This window comes from Cariama cristata, unplaced genomic scaffold (assembly GCF_000690535.1).
Source record: "Cariama cristata isolate BGI_N322 unplaced genomic scaffold, ASM69053v1 scaffold989, whole genome shotgun sequence".
Lineage (NCBI taxonomy): Eukaryota > Metazoa > Chordata > Aves > Cariamiformes > Cariamidae > Cariama > Cariama cristata.
In genome coordinates, this window is record NW_009635054.1 from 77,497 (window position 1) to 100,303 (window position 22,807).

Consider the following 22,807-nt stretch of genomic DNA (forward strand, 5'->3'; position numbering starts at 1 on the left):
CCTCCCTGTTCTCACATTCTGTTCTGGACAGCAGTCTTTTCATCAATTCCCTTTTGCGGAGGTGATTCAGGGTTTTGTTTTGTTTCAACACAGGCTAATACTAGCTTACATCACTAAATCTGAACTGGAACAACTATTTTCCAGTGCTTTTCTCCAAGTAAAAATCTATTCCCATGACTAGAGCATCCTCCATCCCAATTCCATATGTCTGCCAGAAGCCACAGCTGAATAAACCTGGCCTTGAAGACATGTGTTCATCTGATCACTCACTAGAGAGTTAGAGATACTTTCTTATAGTATTACCTTAATTATTTTGTTAAGTGAGTGCTTCTAGTCACAAGACATTCTTGTGGATTTTAAAGCATCCTGAAGTGGATTAATATGTCCTACACAGCCTCTCTGGAGAATTAAAAGTGAGCTACGGACCAAATACTCTGCAAGACATATGGCCAGTGAATACTTCCTCTAATTATGTGAACTATAAAGTGCTATAATGGTTTTGAAAATGCTGTGAACAGTATGATGCCATATAAGCCAGAAGAAATGTGCCAATACAAACCTAAAACAGATTCATCAACTCAGAGCACTCCGAGTGCATTTTTAAATACATTTTGTTCCTTGCTGGAAGTGAGAAGCCATGCAAATATGGTCAGACCACAGGCTTCGGCTCATGTTCAGTCTCCAGATGGGTTCAGAGTTTCTGCCTATCTTCACCTTGGCCCAGAAACCCCTAAGAAAAGACAGTCCTGGCTTACCTTGGCTTCCATACCCGGCATCAATGCCGGAGCCATCCCAGGACTCCATAGCGCTGTCCACACTAGGAATTGTGGTGGAGTATATCTCAGACAGCTTGCTCGTTTTCTGGGAGTCCGTCAGTTCATCTTCTGGGTCGCTCACTTCATTTATACTCCCCGACTTCTTGGGATAGGATTCTGAAACCAGAAGACACTGCTTTAGCAGGCATGAAGAGCAAGCCTCCGGAGAGGCTTATGCTGACAGAGGAGCAAGCCCAGGTACTGTAAGTCTTGTGAAGTATCTCTTTAGCTTTTCAAAAGTAGCTGAGAAAGGCCTGTGCAATGCAGTTGAAAGAGTTTAATGCAGTACTCTTATCTCAAGTTGAATCAAGAAAAAAATGCCTTTCTGAATTTTTAGCACATGAAATATAAGGGGCAGCCATGGGGATTTGAGGATTCCCAAATTGAGAAAGTTGGGACCTAATCTCAATTCATAAGCACATCTTCCTGTGCCTTTGGAAGCTTTCTCCAAACAACCATGCCCAGAGAAGTGTTGGTATCTGCAAGCAATAGCCCATAGCTTCTCTGGTCTCAGAGGGCCTCCTTTTTACTCAGAGCAGCACCTAGTGAGGGTGCTGGCTGCAAAGCTTCTGTTACAAGCAGATGTTTTAATGAGATTCCAACAACACTGCAATTTGGTCCCAAACTACTGCAGCTGAAGTTATAGCCCCCTTCCAAGATTGTACAACCTCGTATCAATTCAAGGTTAATCACTACCTCTCCAGAATCTCCCACGCAGTCTCACGACAACGGTGGAATTCCTGGGCCTGGTATTTTGAGGCTGAATTTTCCCTGATTAATGACTGGAAAATGGAAAGCTGAATGTGGATGACGAAGCTCAGACCTTCCCTTTCATTATTTTAGAACTAATAGGCCCTTATTATCATCATATCAAATTCCCTTTCAGGTAAAAGCTATGCAAGGAATGATTTCTCAGCACAAGCATTTCTTTATACTGAGTATTTTAAAGTCCTCGTTGATTAGATGTCCTGTTAGCCATCCACACCCTGGATCTCTGACTCGCAAAGGCTGGGATAAAAAGCCCTCTGAAAGTCTGCATTTGTCAATGAGGGCAGATTATTTTAGCGAACAAAGCCCAGTGTCCTGAAGGTCCCTATTTTCCAAGCATTCAGAAGATTGCTCACCATGATTAACTCAAGATTACCTTGAAGTTTCAATTACACCTGCTTCATTCTCAGAATGATTAACGAGTCTCCAACTGGCACTTGCATGTCAATTATTTCAGCGAGTGGCTGTGACAATGCTAAGTGTCAGCAGGGGGGAAAAAGAAAGAGTATTTCAGACCAAGGATCAAGACACTTGGCTGCAGGGAATGAGACTGGGGTTTCTTGGAGAGGAATCAACTCCCCAGTTCTACCTCTATTTGCCAAGTCCCCACTCCCTCCCTAGGCTTCCTCCATTTGTAAAATAGGTGCATTGCCACACGTTTGCAAACTGTTTTGAGGTCTACAGAAGTGTTATGTTTAAGAGCAATGCTAGTTTTTCAGATGCAGGACAGACATTGCATGGGCCATGCGTGCTTGGAAAAGCTTTATCACTTGATTTCTTCTAATACTCACAGCACTGTGGGCCACTGGCTGGGTAGGTCCAGCTAAACATAGAGACTGCAGAAGCATGGCACGAAAAAAGTCAGAAAATAGTAGGTGTGGGGAGAGACAGAAATGCAGACAGAATGCACCTGCTACTTTCTGAACTTGATGAAAAAGCCTCTGTTTGGCTGTCATCATGGAGTCAGGGAGAAAAGTTTGCACGTTCCCTGTTTTCACCAATCCCCGCTCTGTTCCCCAAAAAAGTGGTGTGCCTGTACTAAGTATGCTCCTGCTCCTTCATACTGTGTCAAGAACAGCTTCAAAGCCACAGGGAGCTTGGCAGGGAAATAAGAAGGGGATTTCTAGAGTGAAGGTAGATGCTTTGAAAGATGATCTTAGGACCCCAAGACAGGAAAAGGGGTGTAAAAGATTTATTGCCAATCGCTTTCAAAAAGCTGAATTAAAAGGTGTGGGTTTGTTGTTTGTTGTTTGTTTGTTTTTTTTTCATGGATTCTACCATCCCAGACTCCCCTTGCTCACTTTGGGGTGTTATATTTTAAAACACAACTGTACCCTGACCATGCTGCCTGGTCTCACCTTCCACAACACATGAAGGAAAACCCACAGCGCTACCTACTCCACCACCCAGGGTGTCTGCTGAGGTGTGCCATTGCCCTCCCACCCCAAACCAGGGTCCCCAACTCACTCTCTGTCTGCTTCTTGATCTTCAGAGTGACCGTCTCTCCTGCCATCTGCAGCAGGTGAATGGCTTCGCTCAGCGGTTTGCCCTTGAGGCTGACGTTATTAATTGCTAATATCCGGTCACCGATGTGGATGGCTCCGGTTCTGGAGAGAAAAGGCGCTGTTAGAAACTTCAGAGAAGCAATTCACCTCTGTGAGACAGGCCATTAAGTTGTCGCTTGAAGCAATAGCATGTTAACTTTCAGCACTTTCAAATATGTCTTGGTTTTCCCTTGGTATGCTGGTACCCATGATTTCCTCTTCATCACCACTACCAGGAATCTGGGTCCCCCCCATCTTCCACCTATGTGTATAAATACAAATATGCACAGGAACATGTGCACTCCTTGGATCCCAGGCCCCTCGGGAACTGGGACTGCAGACCAGCTTACAGCCAAAACTCTTCAAAGCAAGGGGGTCTACATGTTAAAAGCACAAGCATTTCCAGTGTGTGATGTCCACTGATCACCACACATAGAACTGAAGGGCACATTCACACTGATGGAAAGAAATGATGAGACAAACCTAGCAATCCATTGAAAAAACCCAAAACCAAAACAGCCCAACACACAGAGGTTGTGTATGCAAGCATGAACTGAACCAGTTGCAGGTCAGTTCATATGTTTAAAGCTCACTCCTACACAGCTACAGCACCGTGACTTTCTCCATCAGGACCAGTGCTCTAGAAGAGCTTACTGTGTTTCATTGCACAGCCACGTTCCAGTACTGGCTTCTGCTCTCAGCTAAATAAATCCTCAGGCTTCAGCAACAGCCAGGAACAAACTAACAAGTCACAGTAATTCTCACCCTTCTCCTCCATCCTTCTTCTCTGTGTCTGCCCACAGACAGGGGCTCACTTTACCTCTCCCAGAGTTTGCTGCAGCCCCGGGCAGAGCAGGCAGGTCAGGATGTGTCCATCGCCAGAGCTGGCTGCCAAGGCAGCAGCTCGTACTCGCTGCTGGCTGGACCAAGCTCACCACATTCACACTCCAGCTCCCTAACGCCAGCAAGAGAGAGCAGCAATCCTCTGCTCCAGCAGTGCCATGAGGTTTAGCTAACAGTAACTTGCGTGATGGAGCCAGGAGGAGATGCAAATCTGGACCGCAATATCTTTCTGTCCATGGCAGTGTGCCTCTTTCAGGTTACATCTCCAATTTGGACTGCTGCTCCTGCAGAACTGGGATTTGATATACTGTAGCAGGCAAAACAGCTACTTGTCTTTCCCCAAAAGATTAAACTTTTGTAGACGCATTGCTGTGAAACATCTACTATAAGTACATCAAATTGGGAAATGTAGCCGAACAACAGGCAGGAGTGTTCGGTCTGCTGCTTCTGCCGAGACACTTTCCCAGTGCCATGACAGTCCCAGCCAGCCACTAGATGTCTGTCTTGTCCCGTCCAAATCAGCCCGAAAAAGCCCTCAGGGAAAACTTGTGCATTCAAACAAATTACAGATCAAACTGGAACCGGAGTATTTGTCTTAAAAGTTTCATGTATGTAATTAAAAAAAAAAAAAGCTTATCTGCCAGTAGTTTAAAGGTGATCCTTCGCTCGCTGCAGTGCTTCAGCATTTCAGGGCCTCCTACTGTAGCCCTGACCCCAGCATGGGGATGCATCTCCTATCCAAGACACCAGCCCAACCGCAGGCCTCTGAACAACATGACTGCTCTGCAGAAACTGTGGAAGTCCCTCCCTGGTCTAGTGGAAAGTGTCCCTACCCATAGCAGGGTGGCTGGAACCAGACGACCTTTGAGGTCTCTTCCAACTAAACCATTCTATGATTCTAAGAATTAAAGAGAAAGGTCATGTGCAGCCAGGTGCTTTTCTTCAAGCAGGGAAAAGTAAATCAAAGTCCAGTCCTTTCATCTGTCCATCTCCAGGCAGCCCTGTGAGGACAAGCAGACAGAAGCCAAGAGGGAGTGACAGAGAAAGCTGTTTCTAGCTAATGACCCTTGTGCCTCTCCATCATCACTGACGGTCCTTAATTCACCTTAAACACAAACCAGCCCATGGAGCTGCGTGTTCCATGTCCCTTCTTGCTCAGAGGACACATACAAGAGCATAATTGAGCAACAGGTAAGTTGCAAGCTGTAAAAGGCGCTGCAGGCACTTTCCAGCAAGCACTGGAGAAGAGGTGGCTGCAAGCATGTGGTAGGGAATTACTTGGCACGTGGGCACAGCCACCATCCTCCCTCCCCCCCGCCAACATGGGTTGGTGCTGAGCACTCCTCAACAAAACCCTCCTGCAGCCACCCCCATCTACTTGACCAGGTGGCACTAGAGGAAGCAGGTCAGGCACTTTAAAATGCCAGCGATAGCCCAAAATTGCTCTTGGAGAACCATTACACCTCGACCAGAACTGAACAGTATCGTTCAGGTACGCTTCCTTCCCCAAAAAGAAGGAAAACAAGTCCCATGGCCCAGGCTAAAGCCACCTGCAGGCACTGAAGGAGGGGAAACAGAGACTAACACGGGAGACAGCCACCGATCGACACCAACCCAACGGCCTGAGCTGCTTCTGTAGGTTTCTGTAAGATCAGACACGTACAGGGAGAAAAATGTACAAGGAGAAAAATGTTCAAGGTCAAGATAAAACCCAAGTCATCTGAATGTGGAGCCTTTTCAGTTTAGACAGCCTGTCACCGCTGTGACAGACGCGTGACAGATCCTAGAGGACACTCTGCCTTCCCCATCACTGAGCGAGCAGCCCAAGCTGCAGCACAGATCTTCACTTGTGTCTCTACGAGAGCGGCCAGCACGTTCCCTCTATCAGACACTGGGATCCGGTCCACCCTGTGCCAGCACGTTCTCACTATCAGACACTGGGATCTGGCCCATCCTGTGCCAGCGCTGCTGAAATACGTCCTGTGTTCCAGCAAAAGCCAGGTACAGACTCAGGTTTAAATCCCTGTCCTTCAGAAACCTCTCCCACCCTTCAGAGTGTGGCTAAGGGTGCCTGTGGCACAGGGGAAAGGTAGTGACAGCAGGAAAGGGACAATTTAGCATAACACTAGGACCAGCCCTCTTCCCTTGACAAGGTCGTGCCTCTCCCTTCTGCTACTCCCAGGAGAAAAAAACCGCACCTTTCCTGAAGGTAGCCTTCATCCCAGTGCTCCTCACCCTCCCCGCAGGGAGCCAAGGTTACCCAGAGAAATCCCCATACTGCTCCATCCCCACGCTGCTCCTCTGCACAGGCACCGTTATTTGTTAGCCAGCTACGGTGAATGTGCTGAACGGCTCCATCGCTCTTCTCAAAAGGCTTCTCATTCCTTACTGCCGGCCAGCTCGTGATCAAAATTCAATAGTATCGCAGCACTTGCCCGCACTACGTTTCTCCGTGGAGCGGTCACTGATGTGTATCTGAGTTTGAAGGAGGAACAGCCACAGCATTGCAAAGGGAACTGAGAGCAACAAGGGTACGAGACTGTCTTCTGACACCTGACAGAGTTTGGGCTTTCTGTCCTTAACCTCTCTCACGTTAGGCTGCAGGTACAGTGCAGAACTGCTATACTATCTCAGATACTCTGCCGCTATTATATTCTACGGAAAAAGACCGAATCTTACAGTGGCAGGCAGTGATATAAAATCCCCGAAGAGCCACTAATGACTAAGTCTATCCCTCTTCCTTACTTCTCGGAAGACACTGATGTTCTGCTTTCTGCACCAAAGGGAAGCAATGGAAATGTGCAGCAGTATGCATGCCGAGAGCTTGAGGAACCCAATGCAGAAAGAGGCACTGAGCTGTTTTACGGTCCAGCTGAGAGGGAGTGTGGCCTTGAAACAGAAAGAACCAAAAGGCCAGATCTGCAGTCAAACCTCCCCAAGGTCTAGGACTTTACACTTGTTTGTTCAGCGTTTTTTGCCGCTGTTCAGTCCATCAGGCAGCACAGGGTAAACCAACCCTATGAGAAGCGTGAGTCAGGGCTGCTGAAATGATCTATTTACAAGTCACAGATACCGTATAGACAGATTAATTAAGATAGGGCATATGACTCAGTTCCACCTTATATTCTCAGCAATGTCCTGATCCTTTAAATCCCACGCATGCACGTATATTCAGAGGCAGGTGCACACACAGTCAACCTCCCTGGTTGCCAAAGGGAGATCTGCACCTACATTTATGCAGTATAAATGTCTGCTGCTTGAGGCATGCCAGCCCCGCACTGAGATACCGCCACATGTTACAGACTAAGCAACGAGCAAGGACAGGTCAGAAGACCTCCAAGATCTGCGGTTTCAGCCGGTCTGTGACAGAGACCACATCTGACTTTTCCAGAAGTGCCCTGCCTTGAGTCTCTCTCATTGCCCTAACAGCACAGTCCCGACCACCCTGCTTCATAGCACTTGGTACCTTCATAGCGTTTTTCCTTTTTAGCAGACTAAAACCCCTAAGAAGATTTTATGACAGCAGAGGAAACTTGGCAAAGTTCGAGATCCCTTCCCACATCAGTTCAACCCCTCTGCCCCAAAACCTCACCTTTCTGCCAGCCCTCGTTTAGTCAAGCCCGAAATGACGATAGGATCAAAAGGTTCCTCTGTCCCAGAGATGGTTATTCCCAAGGGGCCACCATATCGCTTCAGTTCCACTGTGTAGATAATAGCACCAGTTGTCTCCTGTTCATCTGAAAGAGAAGACAGGAATGCTGAATTTTTTAATTAGCCATATGAAAGCCGTCATAGGGAAGACTTGGAGCATTCAGAAGCAAAAGCCTGAGGTCTTCAGCCATGCTCATACCAAATAGGATTTTAACCTTCCAGACTCCATTTAAGGGCAGAATAACAAAAATAGACTATAATCAATTGGAAAGTGGTGACTGGACAGGCAGCAGCCCTTATCTTTGTTAGTTTGCGCTACCTATTGGGAAATGTCATTACAGTGGACAGGCACCAGTTTGCATCAGGATTTCTGTACCAGAGTTATCTTCATCCTTCCTAATCTTCAATTTGACCAGGTCTTCACACTGCCTTAAAATCTGCACAGCATCCTCCATTGAGCAATTGTCGAGTCGGATGTTATCAATGGCTAACAGCTTGTCTCCCGGCTCCAAGGTGCCAGTTCTACGTGGAAAGAAAAAGAAAACTAAAAGTACATTTGTATTTGCCTTTCAGATCCCATGACACATTCAGTCCTGCAGTGGCAATGACAATATTAACTTTTTGCTGTCCTTGATCTTTTCTGGAAAACAACCATGAATGGAGTCTGGAACAACTGTAACTTAAAGAGACGAAGTTTGTATAGAGCATGCATCAACACAGAACAAGGCAGGAAGATCAGATATATAGCCTGGGTAACCTACGGCACTGAAAAATGCCTGATGTTTAACTGGCAGATATTCTACCTTTTATGGAAACTCCTGTATGACCACTCTTAGAAATGAGCCCTCCGGTAGCACTAAATTCCTCTGAAAGCCTTGCTATGAGGCGTGGGGATCAGAGGTGAAGTCAATAAATGCTGAGTTATTTGCACAGTTCTTCACCACTGCCCACAATTCACTCACTCTGTTCACCTGAGCAGGAGTCGAGACACGGCAGACTACCATAGCACCTTATGGGATATATGAAGGCCTTTACCGCATGCTCTAAAATGCTAAACATCCATCTCCTATAGGGTCAGCAGACGTCTGAATCAGGGCCCTAGACACCTTCCCCATTAGCTCAACTCTACTTGCTTTCAATACAGATAGTTTTTATTGCAAACTCTACTGTGGTCTAAGACAAATCTCTAGGGTTGAGATCTCCTTGGATGATGGCAGAATCCAGATCCAAGTTCTAGAACTTGGGCTTCACTCTACCTCTCATTACTGGGCTGGACATTTTGCAATGAGTTTGGCAGATGGGAAATTCTGCACTCACCTATGTGCTACGCTTCCCTTCTTGATGTCAGAGATGATCAAAGGCTCCCCAGGCTTTCTGCTTGCAGCTGCAAAAGAGACAGATGGGTACAAAGCTTGGTATTGAGTCTGCTCTCTAGGATGGAGGATGGTTAATGGGGAGAAAGAGTCGTAAGGAAAGGGAATTTATATTCCTTTGACAAAATGATGCTTCACACTTGAACTCTGGACACATCAGGAAAAAACAAGAAGTAAATCCCTGCAAAAATTTGTTGGTTGCCTTTTGCCCAAGTTAGGTATGGGAGGACACGTGGTGTCCAGCAGCAAAGAGGTGGGATTGCCTGATCCCAGCACTGTTGAACACCCACTCACCCACACCTCTGACACAAGACAGCGAGTGAGTCAACGGCTGCGGCAGCAGTCAGACATTAGCACTGCTGGCTATGGAGTTCCTAGCTCAGCGTTGTGGTTAACATAAGCATTTCTGTGTTCTTGAAGTAAAGTGGGCTGGGAAATTTTCCAGGTGGAAAATAACCCAGGAAAAATCAGATAAAACACTGTTTTCCAGCTCCCCAAGCTACTTCATAATAGAACCAGATAAATCAGGGCTGATCTCAGTGCTGGAACTGGAAGGGGTGGTTTCCAGCTCTTCCCTCCTGCCTGACCCTGATAACTTTTTCAGCCCACAAGAGATACAAGTACGCATTTGCATTTTCAGATTTGCCTGCAAGACCTGCTGCTCTCTTCAGAAATCCAAAAGAGATTTATGACTCGAACCCCTCCTGACCTCTCTGCCATCTACACACCAAACATACGCCAAGAGCATCCTTTTCACCTTGCGTCACTCCCTCCTGCCTTGCTATGGGAATTGCATCGTCTCATTTAAAGTTGATAGAGCTTCTCAGCAAAAACTGTGTGGGAAGGAAGAAACTCACAGCATCTGAACATATCGAGTGTAGGTCAGAGATTAAAATACTGTGAGGCACGTGGCATCAACCACACAGAGATCCACCTGCCTGAACAGCAGTTAGAGAGCCCTCCAGAAAGCCAGACGTAAAGGAATAAGTGCTCCCTCTTACCAACCTCTCTGCTTTAGATTGTTCCATTGTTTACATTCATTTATGAGATTTAAAAACATATCTGCTAACCTGTCACCTTTAAGGATACCCTCTTCCAGATATAACTAAACCATCTGTACTGAACAGAGTAAAAAGACAGTCAATCTCAGTTGTAGTAGGGCTGAGTATAAAAGTTAGGTCAGACAGCAAAGAGTAGACCGTGACTGATTTTATAATAGTCACAGCAATGTGACTGCTGAATGATACAGAGCCTGGAAAAATTATTTTCTCCATGTCTTACTGGAGCATGCTGCCAGGCAATTTTGGCCCAGACATACATTCACCTTGCAGCCGCGGGTCGAAGAGAAGCAGATGGGTTGTAGAGATTCACCAAGGGCTCATGCCTATATTCAACCTGTCCATGGCACAGACCAGCCAGCAGACAGAACAACACACACCGGGCAGAGCTGAGCGGTGGGAGGGAAGGCTGGGGTGCAGCAGCTAAAATCAATGCAGAAATCCCTGCTCTGATTGAGAAGGCCACATATCATGGACAAACAGCACAGGAGACAGAGATGTATCACCCTGTTATTACTATTGTTGTTCTCTTTTCCAATACAGGAGATGTATTTGCTGCTGAGAGAGGTGTACAATGCAGTGGCCCAAGCAGCAGTGATGGGAGACCCTGTTAGCGTACCCTGAGCCCTGGCTTGGGCTGGCATCGCTGCATGTTTATTCACTCCCTAGCCTGGTTCTGTCAAAACAATCCAGGTTAGCAAAAATACTTTTCACTGCAAGGTTTGTTTACTAGTTGCAAAGCAGAGGCAGTGTGACAGAAAGGGGTTAGGGAAGATCTCGGTCTTGGTGGTGGGTTGGGGATGGCTGTCCCTAAACCTGACCCAGCCACAGCTAGAACAATGTGTCCAGAGACTGTGAATACTCAGAAGAGCAAAGAGAAAGAAGAAAAAAATCAAGTATAGACAACAACATGCCTCAAGCTCTGCAGAAACGGTGTTTATCTTGGCATCTGCCTTACAAGCCCTGTGACACGTGGGGGGTCCTGCCCATGGTCAGTCTCTGAGCAGAGAGCGAGACCTCATCCTTCTGCAGCTCCGCAATTGATGTCAGCACTGAACACAGCGCAAGCTTCCCGTATCAGAAGCAAGGGTGACAAACCAAGTCCTTTGTCCATTAGGAAACAAAGTCAGTTTTAAGGAAAAATAATTCTGAGTTTTGTTTGCATTTTGGGGGGAAGTTGTGCTTTCCAAACAGATTTTCTTGAGACTTCAGTTAAATGGAAAAGCCATATACAACTGCATACAATCATCCCTACCATCAGAGTACCCAAACTTTAAAAAATGGCAGTCCTTTGTTTTAAATAATCACTTGGTATAAAAGGGAAAGGCTTTATGAAACCATAATTATTAGTCAGCACCTACAAATCTGAAGGGTAAGTTAGAGAGAAATAATGAATAATCATTCTCTCTCAAGAGGCGTAAGATATGAAGTTAAGATAATGACATCTCAAAGCACAGAACAGTCACTTGCAGTTCATTTAAAAAACCAGTAGTTACTAACACCATTCATTCACCTTTGGCACCCCAAGGCCCTTCCCGCCAACCCAGCAGAGCGCCCAGCTGGGCTTTCCGCCCATCAGCTGGGACCAGGCTGCCCCGACCACCCCAGCCACCCCGGGACCCCCATTTTTAACAGTCCTGGGCTGCTCATGCAGGGTGACAACGTGTCTCTGGGTAACGGCTGCCTGTCTACAGGCAAGAGAGATGCAATTTCACTGAAATGGTGACTCAGTCTAGGTCGGAGTCATTAGATATGTAGATCCCTGGCAAGATTTTGGATAAACCATTTCCAATTTGTCTGCAATTAAAAACAAAAAAAACCCTTAAACTACATTTTTATTTTATTAGGGCTGTGGTCTTTGGAGTTAAGACACTTGCACAGATGAGGAAAGTCTCTTTATCCATTTATTTCTGCTGGTGATGTGGTTATTTCTCTTCAAAGGACACTGCCTTGGTAACTCTCTTTGCTGCAGGAGGACAAGGTTCGGACACCCAGCCTTGCCTCTGGGTATTGCTTTCCCATCAGTAAAATGGAGACGGCAGCAAAGGGAGTCACGGGGAGAGACGGCTCGAGGCACAGAGGCAGGAGGCGGTCTGCAGAAACCCATACTCTCTCTCGGCCAGCGTTCTGGTTCTGGCCTCCATCTGCCAGGGAAAACAACTTCAGGTGAAAGTAGGCTCTTTTTGAGAATCATTTGTATTTTTGTCAGGTTTACCAGTACAAAAGATAGTTTAAATCTGCTCCAGTGGCTCAGAGAAAGCTCCATAAATCAACAGCTGGTGAAGGTAAAAGCATGGGGTGGGGGAGAAACTCAAAATGAAAACACTGCTTGGCAGTGGTGACAGGGCAGTGATAAAAAGGTGAATTGATCAATACTGTTATTTACTTTTTATAAATTGCTTTCAGTCTCTCGCCACCTCTGGTGGGATTCTGGTTCGCTCGGCGTTCACTCTGTGATGGATGACGAGGCCAGAGACACATGTCCGGTTTGTGGTTTTAACAGAATGCATAATGACTCGTATTGGTAAATTATTCCCCTCCAAGGAGCACAAGCACGTATCTTACACACATCAGCCCGTTATAAATGCCCTTCATTACTGACCAAGCCAAAGCAGCACTCTGCCGACATGTAATTAAAGAAATTGTAATAATGCCATAAGAATACATTTAAGAAAGCAAGCCTTTATAAACAGGAAAAAAACAAACAAAATCAGAAACCAAATAATCTCAGGATAGCTAAGGAATGAGAAGAGGCATGAAAGCAAGTCAGAATCGAGTGAAAAAAGCAGCAGTGAAAATAAAATCCCTAGTACCCAACTTCTTCCTCTATCATTCATTAGCTTTAGCAGCAGGTGCATAAATTATCAGTGCCTCCAGCAGGATAGTTGCCCCGCCGCAGATGTATTTTCGTTCAAAATCTCCAGGTAGCAAAACCAGGACAGAAAATCCCACTTCAGTAAAAGCACCAGGGTGAATCAGCTGCAGATCTCAGCTGAAGGTGCTAGGTTAGCGAGGGGGTAGGACAGGAGGCCGCCGGGCACACTGCCGCTTGCGGACACACTCTGCCGGTCTGGTGGCAGGTCCTAGGTTAATCCAGCGCCAGCAAAGCCAGATTTGCTCAGCTCACAGATCCATCTTCTCGCTAGGACAGTGATTACACTGCTTAAGTGACTTAATCGAAGTTATCTACCTACCCAAATTCCGGTTTTATCTCCTGCAAGCAGATACACTACCTACTCGTTATCTGCAGTACTTCATGCCAAGGGCACAGGAATTGATTTGTTAAGATATATAAAGGAAATTTGATAAACATGCTCTATAAAGCATTAATGCATATCTAAAATGAATGGTAATTTCAATATCTGTTTAAACAGCAACAACAACATACCTGTACCCTGCAGCGAATTTCACAACTAGCCCTTGGAGAGGATATTTGAGACAGACAAGAAAAAAAAAAAACAAAAAACACAACAACACAAAAAGTAATCTTTCGTGTAATCAACTATCATTTTCCAGAGGCTAATAACAAATCCATATCTTATTTTAAGAGGTCAGGTATTGAACATACAAGAATACAGGACTATTACCTTCTCGCTGTTGGAGATTTTAATTTGTAAGAGATTTACAGAAAACCTACAAAGGCATAACTGTATCGTTAGAAATGAACACAGCCAGCAAGATCAGAGCACTTAAAGCACATGTTCTGCTAATGGAGATAAGTAGCTCAGGCTAACACAAGCCAAATCTTTGCATCCCTGTGTCAAAAATCTCAGTCTACACATCTTTGCATCCCCACCATTCCGAGCAGCTCGGAGGGCCCTGCAAACAAGTGAGCTTCGCAGCCCACACCGCTCTTTGAACCACGCAGAGCAGAAAGGAGTGCACACTTTGCTCTCCAAGCAGAGCAGCTGTTCTACAAACAAATGCAGCCTTCTCCCTGGGACAGAAACTGAGGCACTGGAGTACAGAAAAAACGAGAGCGATTTTGCTGGTTTCTTGCCCCTTCAGCCCTGGACAAAGTGCATGGAAGCAGCGCACACGAGGCAGCTTTGGTGTTTTGCTTTGCTAATTTTCATTTAGCAAATGTAGGAGACTGAAATGAGGCTTGAGGGTACCAAGGCGCCACAGAAATACAAAGCACAGTCAGTGAGAGACTCACCCTTTGGATTTCCTATTCATCCTTTAGGGAATGGAAGAGGAAATAATGCTATATGCATATATTTTCATCGTGTGCCTTGATTTGCTGCATCCCTTTGCCACGCTGTGTTTGACCGGGAGGGAAGAAACCCATCTGTACCCCAGACCACAACCAAGGAGTCACCTAGCCCAAGTCTATTCTTTCTGGAAAACCCTGAGACTTCAGAGAAGATGAAATGCCCTCAGCAAACATCTGCCCCTCACCAGCAGCAAGCACAAACCCTCTCTGCATGTTCATCCCAGACCCAGCAGCACCTGCCCTTCTCATACAAAAACCTCCAGGGTTTTCAGCCCTTATGAGGGCTTCCAGCAGATTTATGGTTCCTCCTGCAGCCAGCTCCATTACACGAATTCTTCCAATGCACGCATTAAGAATCCTGCTCTCCCCCCTTTTACTTAGCCCATCTCCCAATTAGCTCTGAGCGCCACAGCACAGCAAGAACTTGATCGCTTTTATTTCACTAGTGCTCCTCTGATGAGGTCATAACACTTTCTGCCCGTGTAAGAGGGCAGCAGCAAACCTTCCTAGACAGAGGAATTAACTACAGATGAGCCTGCCGAAGCCGAGAGGTAAAACTCAACGAAAAAAACTCATCTTTCATCTACAGTGTAGCTGGACCACAAAGATTATGAACAAACCCAATTCTGTGGCCACAACATGCAGGGGATCTTCTACTGACCCTTCCAGCTTCTCATCTATTTAACCCACCCCAGTTTCAGAGAGTAGGGAACAGGAATCCAATGTGGGAGGCCAGTAAACCAAGTCCCCTACTTTAAAACAGTAGTTATATGCTTTTCTGTGTCAGAAAGAAAGCCATAAAAGCTGTTTCTAGATCTACACAAGCATCCAAATCCACATGACTGGGAGGAACTGAGCAAAATAGAGAAGAGTTATTTTTACCTCTTTTCTCTTGCTGCTTGCATCACACTCCTGCATGCACATCATGTCTCTGCAGGAGGTACTTATCATAAGGCTGCTTGCTTTGGTTTTAATGTCTGAAACTGGTATATTTATCTGCCCGGTCAGAGGCAGAGTGACAAAATTATGATCTAATTTGCTAAGGTTTATGTGGACATAGGCTTATACAGACTAATATACGAAAACAGAATTAGGATTCAACTAGCATTTCATCCTTGCCACCGCATTTTCTGGACGGTTGTCTTTTGCTCCATTTGTAAATATAATTTAGGCTTTGACTCAGCAAAGGATGGAAATATATCTTAAGTTTATGCACATGCATTGCTTAAACAATGTCCTGCAAACATGTTCAACAATCAAAAAGATCAAATCTATTATATTGTTAAAAAATTGCTTGGTAGTTGGATAATGGGTATCTAACTATTTAAAACCCAGGGGTCAGTTTCTTTTTATTTAGTGGTGATTTCAAAAAAGTGTGTGAAATCAATTTTTTAAACAAATTTCAAATGAAAACGTTTTCAACATAAAAATACGTTTGAAGTGTAAATGCACATCTGAAGCAGATCCCATTTAAGTGAGACTCCACAAATAAAAATTAATATTCTTGCCAGCAACTTCCAGGTTCGTTTTGCTCTCCAGCCCCAGACAAAAACTAAGCTTTGAAGCTTAAATGGGGTGAAACCCTGGCCGTGCTCAAAGCCAGAGTTTTTTTGCTACCAGATCCATCGTCCTAGGCTGCTACCTGAGATTGCAATGCCAACGCAGTGGGCAGGGCAGCAGGTTGGGAACCCAGCACAGGCTGGGCTGCTGCACCGTGCCCTGCTCCCCTGCCAATGAAATGTCGTTACGGGTACCCCGCTGCTTTCAGAAAGCACTTTGAAGTCTTCAGACAGTAATTGCTACCAAGCCAAATGTTAAATACTGTGCTGTTACTTCTCAGGATTATCCTCATGGCACAAATAAGGGAGAAGAAATAACACAGGGTGCAAAGCCATCATCCTGTTGATGTCCAAGTCACTCCTGAGAATCACCCCACTTAGACCAGAACACCTCCAATTAACTCACTAACTAATGCTGTAAATGTCAAGACGTAATTGCAAATAGCTTATCTATTCTAATGAAACCCAGTTTTAAAGTGTCCCTAGTGACTCTGTTCCCCAGACACAGCTGGGTCCTCGCTCCTGAGGGCTTAGATGCAAGATCCCATTACCGCAGTCTCACAAGCGGCTTTGTTTCAGCTGAGAGGCCGTGGCAGCCTCTGGGCATGGCAAATCTGAGATGATTCAACCCAGTTTAGCCATCAGTGAAAGAAGGATGAGTGACATGAGACCTGTTCACATTTGCCATAAAGGAAAAATTCACTGACGCAAGGCATAACAAGATCCCAAGTTAGCCAGAAATTTGGGATGGATCTGCCTGTATCATCCCCTTATAGCATCCTCTCCAAAGAGGCCAAAAGGTCTTTAAATGAAAAACGTGCTTCAGAAGAGAAACAAAGATAATTAATCAAGAGTGAGCAGAGAAGAGAGAAAAGAAAGAAAAAGGTGTATGTCTCGTTCTCTTAGCACCCACCAAGTCCTGGCACGTGGATCTCCTCCTCCATGGTTGGGGTTAGTCAATGCAATGACTCCCGGCAAACCCTGCCCAGCACCCTTCTATCCTTAAAGTGCTTTCCCCTACCTCTAAGGCCCACCACCTTCTTCATCATCCTCCTCCTCCTCCTCCTCTTGGCAGTTTCCCCTCTCTACCCTTCAAGCTGTGGGTTCACCTCACACTTGTTCTCCTCCCTCCACTTCTCCCTGAAAGGGTCCCACCAGACCCAGGTAATTTTTTTGTTAAAGGAATGTGATACGACTGTGAGCAACGAAATAAACATAGTATTACTAATAAATATAATATTAGTCTGCGGCACAGACCAACTGATCAGTTGAGACGCATCCCTTGCCCCAGCCCTTCACGCAGCTGCTTTTCTCTGCAGCTGCCAGCTTGTGGAGGCAGGAACCACACATCTAATTCAGTTTGGGATAAGTCACAAGCACCACATGCGCCACCAGGAAACCCCACGTAATCTTCGGTCTCTGTTGGGCCCCTCTGATGTGTCAGAGCGGAAAGCAGCAGCTCTTGCAACTGCTAGCACAAGTCTGAACAATACTCACAGCTGATTGTAATTCCAAGCTCCACACCTCTTTTCTTGGGCAATTTAACATGGAAAGTACCGCTGCTGGGTATGACAGACTCTATAAACCCAAAAACAGACAAAAAAGAAAACAGGAAAAAAAAAAGAGTTTTCAGTTACATGGACGGTTTCTTTGGAACCAAGAAAAACAAGCCCATAAAATTCAGCTTTATTGGTTCAAATAAGGTTATCTGAGGCCCTGTGGACTTCAGGTTAAAATTCAAATTCTCATTAAAAATACATGCTCTGAACATCAAGTGAAGTGCTCACATCACGCTGTATTTCAAGATTGAAGCAGCTCTGTCAAAGTAAAAGGAAAAAAAAATTTTTTTTTTTAATACAAAGCTGCACTTTAGTCCCAGCCAATAGCTTTGGGTCCCTCCTTGCTTCAAGGCCACAAATTAATATAAATATTATTCATATTGACAGGCAAAATTTAAAGTGCAGGTGGCCTCTTCATCTACTCCTTATGCTTATCTCAGCCAAATGGTGAGCACAAGGTGTTTGTGAAAGGATCAGAAGAAGGACCCTCCATCTCGGTGCACATTAGAGAACAACTAGAAATGGAAAAGGTCCTCGCACAGTCTTCTCGCTCTTCCCTCTGAGCTTTAGTAAAAACCTCACGTATTTGTGCCAATACACTCCCTCCTACAGTTCAGCAAAGGTGCTGGCAGAGTCCTGCTGGTAGTGAGGAGCAGCAATTCCTTCAGCAACGTACCTGCAACATCAAATTCAATCTCCAGCACCACTTTGTTCGTCAGTGCAGCATCACGCAAAAGCTGATTAGCTTCCTCCATAGTCCCATCCTCAGTTGCGATGCCGTTGATAGAAAGGACTCTGTCTCCTACTTGTAGCAGCCCACACCTGCAGTCCACATTGGGAAAAGAGGGAAAGGGAACAAGGAGGCAGGGAAAAAGAGGCAAGGAGAAAAAAACAACCCCGAACCAGCCATGAGTTACTTTTGCCAGGCAAACCTGTTACAAGACACACAGAGTAGTGACAAATCCTGCAGAAGAGGCCCCAAAGATAAGATAACTCATTCTGCAATGCCTGTCCCAGTGCCAAGAGCCCCTGGAAGGTCAGAAGGCAGCAAACCCTTGTGGTTTGCTTAAGTTCAGACACACTTTGCTCCTAAATAACCACTTTTGGTCACATTTCCTGCAGCTCCTAGGAAAAAAAAAAAAGTAACCCTCACCTTCCTAAAAGTCAACACCATGGCCAAGAGATGAGAGTGATAAATGCAAGGGCATGTGCCCTCCTACCCTATCTAATGGTATACAGCTATTTCCATGTGTCTGCACCCTCTGAAACCCAAACTAATGGCACTGAAAATTGCTGATTCCTCTGCTTAATACATGGCTAATACTGAAGCTACAATCCAATGAACTCACTGAAATGTCTCAGTAAATTGGATAATCATTTATCCCTTCTAATTGCATTTCTGGAAGCCAAATGTACATTGATACTGTTTAACTGCCTTGAAAGGTCAATATTATTGCAATGCGACAGCCTGCCAGTATAACCACAACTGTCCCTTTGGGGTTTTTGGTTTAGACCCACTTTCTCCAAGAACAGAGACTAGCAGGTTTTTCATTTTGGAAGAAATACAATGATGGCAAGGCTCTTTTGGAGATATACTGCTGCAGCATGGTTTGTCTCTTGGGACCCCTCTGTATTTATAAGTAAGGTTATTTCACACATGAACCGCTACATTCCTACATTCACTATCCACCGTCCCTTTTTTTTTAAAAAAATACACTGCAACACCAGCAAGATAATCCTCCAAGTTATCTCCCAGAGCTAATCTGAGCTAGTCCATGGCTCTACAAAATCAAGAGTGTGGTGTTCCCCATGACTGGCCATGGGCAATTGCTCACCTTCCTTTTTCCCCATACCCTTCTATCAGTTGCTCACTATAATCGCATCTTTTCAGATTTTCCACTCATCACCTGTCTATAAGGCTGTCCACTTGAGCAGAGCTTGGGAAACCATCCATCATTAACGTAAGATACAGAGTGGTCTCCAAAATAAACTTGTTCCCATAACCCACCACCTAAGGTTCACCTCAACATCTGCAGTTATTTTACCACAAAGATTTCCCGGAAGGCATCAGCTATCCTGTTTTGAGCCTTCTCCAGAGAATCTTTATTCCCCTCTTGTTTAATAATCAAGCACATCCTTCACCCTCTGCCTTCTAGATGGCTGCTTCCACTGATATTTCGCAGAAGATGGCTTGGTTTTTACTAATCCTTCCAGCCACTCTTCATCACTCACACCCAAGTCAATTGTAAGAAAACATGGTACCACAGCTTACAGGCACACGAAGATAACATCAAAGGCAACGGACACTAGCTGTATTATTCACCTCCAAACAACAGGACTTACAGGAAAGGCCAGGTTATCAAGAAAAAATACACACATCCAAATTCAAGAAAAACTCAAAAGCACAACAGTTTTTGATGGTGGCCCATCAAAAGCAGGGATATGAGCAAGTTTGGAGAGAGCCTAGGGAGGTTATTTTACTTGTAGGAAGGCATTAAACTTGCAGTATATTTACACTGCTGCCTGAGTTCATGCCATCCATGGAAAAATGCTGGCTATGTAAATTCAGAATTGTTTGTTCAAGGAGACTTGGATTAGGACAGACAACTCCATAGTGTATAAATGAATCCACCCTTGCGAATAAATTACATCAAGTTTAATTACAGTCCTTTACTAGACTTGTGGCTATGCAGCCACACAGATGTGCTTGGAAATATCAGCTTATAAATCTGAAGATGGCAAGGAGTACGACAGAGATGCCTCCTCCAGCACTGACAGCTCTCTTGCTATGGCCACAATGCACGTTTCAGAAAGGAAGGATCAACATTGGCATCTGTACACAGACATCACTGTCATTTGAAGGTCACACAAGGTCACAATCCATTTTGATACCACTGTTTCGGCCGCAAGGGCTGGGAGATCACAGCATCAACGTAAACATTTGTCACCTTTCCCACCAGAGCTGCCTTCTCACAAAACAACCGTTTCTTGTGTTTCTTCACTCAAGGCAGATTTCCCTGGGTGTTTTACAGCCAATAGCTCTGTTAGGTCAGAAGCATTTTATTTCTTTTACTATTAGCCTCAGTCAATCACGGTTGTTTAAGTCCTGGTCTTGTAGGTTTATAAAAGTTTGTGGAGTGTAGCTGCAACCTTCTGGCTCCTTCTATGAGTGCAAGGAGCCCCAACATACCTTGTTAACCTTTCAGAATAATTCCAGAGACACCAGTTTCCAGCTGTCACATGCCCTTGTGTTGGGAGCAGGGCACGGGGAGTCAAGGCTCCTGCAGACCTCCCCCTGGCTCTGCGGTGGGATCCTACATGAACCTTTTGGATGGCTTTCTCAAAGAGAGGGCATTTGTCTCAGAGATGAGCAGTCTAACATCGGAGCTCACAAAGTGCTTTGAGATCATGGGACAAGAAGTGCTTTAAAATCAGAAAGAACAAGAGTATAGGCATCTCCTGGAGTGAAAGACTATGGATATGTTGGAGTCTACAAGGAGAATGTCTCCCTGGGGTTGCAGAGGTTTGCATTTTGTCATGACTCATTCCTTGGTCTCAAAGACAGCAACAGAACAGTGGAGGCTTCTTGCAAAACACAGCACAGAGCATATTCAAGCCTTGGGCAGGATACGCACTGAAGATTTCACTCAACATCATCAGCATCTGCGTGGTCATTCTAGCTGTGCGGTGAGGCAGCAGCTGTGACCATGGCCGCATCACCAGCTGCAGAAACCGATATGTCATACCTTTACATGTCCCCGAGTTAGCCTGCCCAGGGCAGACGTGCACATCCACGTACGTATGTAGATCTGTCTCTGCACATCGGTGGTGGGTCCCAGCCCCCAAAAGATCAAAGCTTCGCTGACAGCTTCAGCCAGCTGCTAAACTTTCTTTCTGCAAACTATTCATACTCAAAAGCCAGAAACACAATGATCAAACAACTGTGTCTGAGCAGAACGAGAAAACATGGGACTCAGCAGGGAGTATTGATTTTGGATACCGGGATGGAGAAGCCAGATACTCTCCCACTGCTGTCAATGACAGCTGGGGGAGGAAGGACATAAAAGCTGCGTGTTTCAAGGCAGCAAAGAGGGGACGTCAGGCATTTCCTATTCCACCCTCCCTGCTGATAACAGAGGCTGAATCACTGTCTTATTTGGAGGCCATAGGCTTTATCTTGCACCCAGGAAACAAAACAACAGGTGGGGAGGGAAGTCTATTAGAGGCTATTGGCTGTAAAACAAATCACAAGTCAGGCGGGTGAGAGCTTTTGCTAAAAATCGCCTGCCACAAGCTAGCACGAAGCAGATAACAAATGTGAGGCAGCCCAACCTCCCTGAAAAGAGGGTGATGCCATTCTCCTCCCTGGTAGTACCCAAACTCGCTAGAAACCCAAGAGGCAGCTCCTCCACGGCAAGCCAGATGGGCAAAGCGGTTGTGGACCATGCGCGTGTTCAACAGCACATTCAGATTCACAGGACTTGCACGGGAGAGTGTGGAAATGCAGGACAGACTCAGGCTGCTAAGCCTGATCCCTGTATCCCCACCGCTCACCCTCTTTCACAAAGAGCAACAACTGCAGCACAGGAAAGGGCATAGCCCAGCCTCAGCCGAGAGCCCGGCTTGGTAAAGGCGAGAAAAGTGGCTCTAATGTTTTGGGCTGCCGTTACAGCAGAACCTCCCAAGGGCAGGGAATAAGGTATCTAGGAAGGATGGAGCAAACAAGCTCTGTGGGATAGCAAGAAACAAAAACTGAAATGAAAACATAAAATTGCCTTTTTCACCTCACTGCAAACCCAGTGCACTTATCACTTCAAGATGGGGAGGAAAGACAGCATTTTCCTGCCAGCTAGGAAGAGCAGCAAGGTCTAGGAAAGGAAGAAATACACTGCAGAGATTTAATCCCCAAATCAAATCCAGGCTGCAAACGCAGAGAGGATTGCTCCCTGTCACCAAAAAGCGGCAGACAGGAGAGCGTGAATCCTGCTGGGTGGGCAGCTGAGAGGGAGAGCAGCAAGTGTGACACATTAGAGCCAAGCAAGGCTGCACCATGTTCGCTCCAGGCTTGGCAAGAGGATAAAGCAAAGCCAGGTGGATTTCGGCACATCTCCCTCATCCGGTGGGACAGCAGGTTTTGTTGCTGCCTGATTCATAAAAGGAGTTTGGTGCTTTGCAATGTGAGCCAAGTTCATGCTGGTAATAGAGGATAAAAAAAAACAAAACACCATCACTTTCATTTTTAAACCCTGTTCGGAAACAAACAAACAAAAGGCTTTTAAAAGCTTTCTTAACCTCCATCAATCAGGACAACTTTTTCCCCATGCCAGCCCCTTGTCCCTGTCCTCCCACAGACACAAGCACCACACACTCATGCTCCACCTTGCCCCTGCATCAGTGGCCTGGAGAAGCTACCACACAGGG

The 22,807-nt window shown here is 45.6% G+C and overlaps 1 protein-coding gene across 1 annotated transcript in view; it reads right to left on the minus strand.

The window, feature by feature from the left end:
* Positions 1-22,807, minus strand: part of GRIP2 (glutamate receptor interacting protein 2) — a 59,813-nt gene that overhangs the window by 13,994 nt on the left and 23,012 nt on the right. The window contains exons 12-18 of the mRNA XM_009707367.1: positions 18,063-18,208; positions 17,325-17,405; positions 8,939-9,005; positions 7,998-8,143; positions 7,563-7,707; positions 3,051-3,190; positions 756-932 (exon numbers count right to left, since the gene is read on the minus strand). Coding sequence (XP_009705669.1) covers positions 756-932; positions 3,051-3,190; positions 7,563-7,707; positions 7,998-8,143; positions 8,939-9,005; positions 17,325-17,405; positions 18,063-18,208 — 902 coding nt within the window. The remainder of the gene's footprint in view (positions 1-755; positions 933-3,050; positions 3,191-7,562; positions 7,708-7,997; positions 8,144-8,938; positions 9,006-17,324; positions 17,406-18,062; positions 18,209-22,807) is intronic.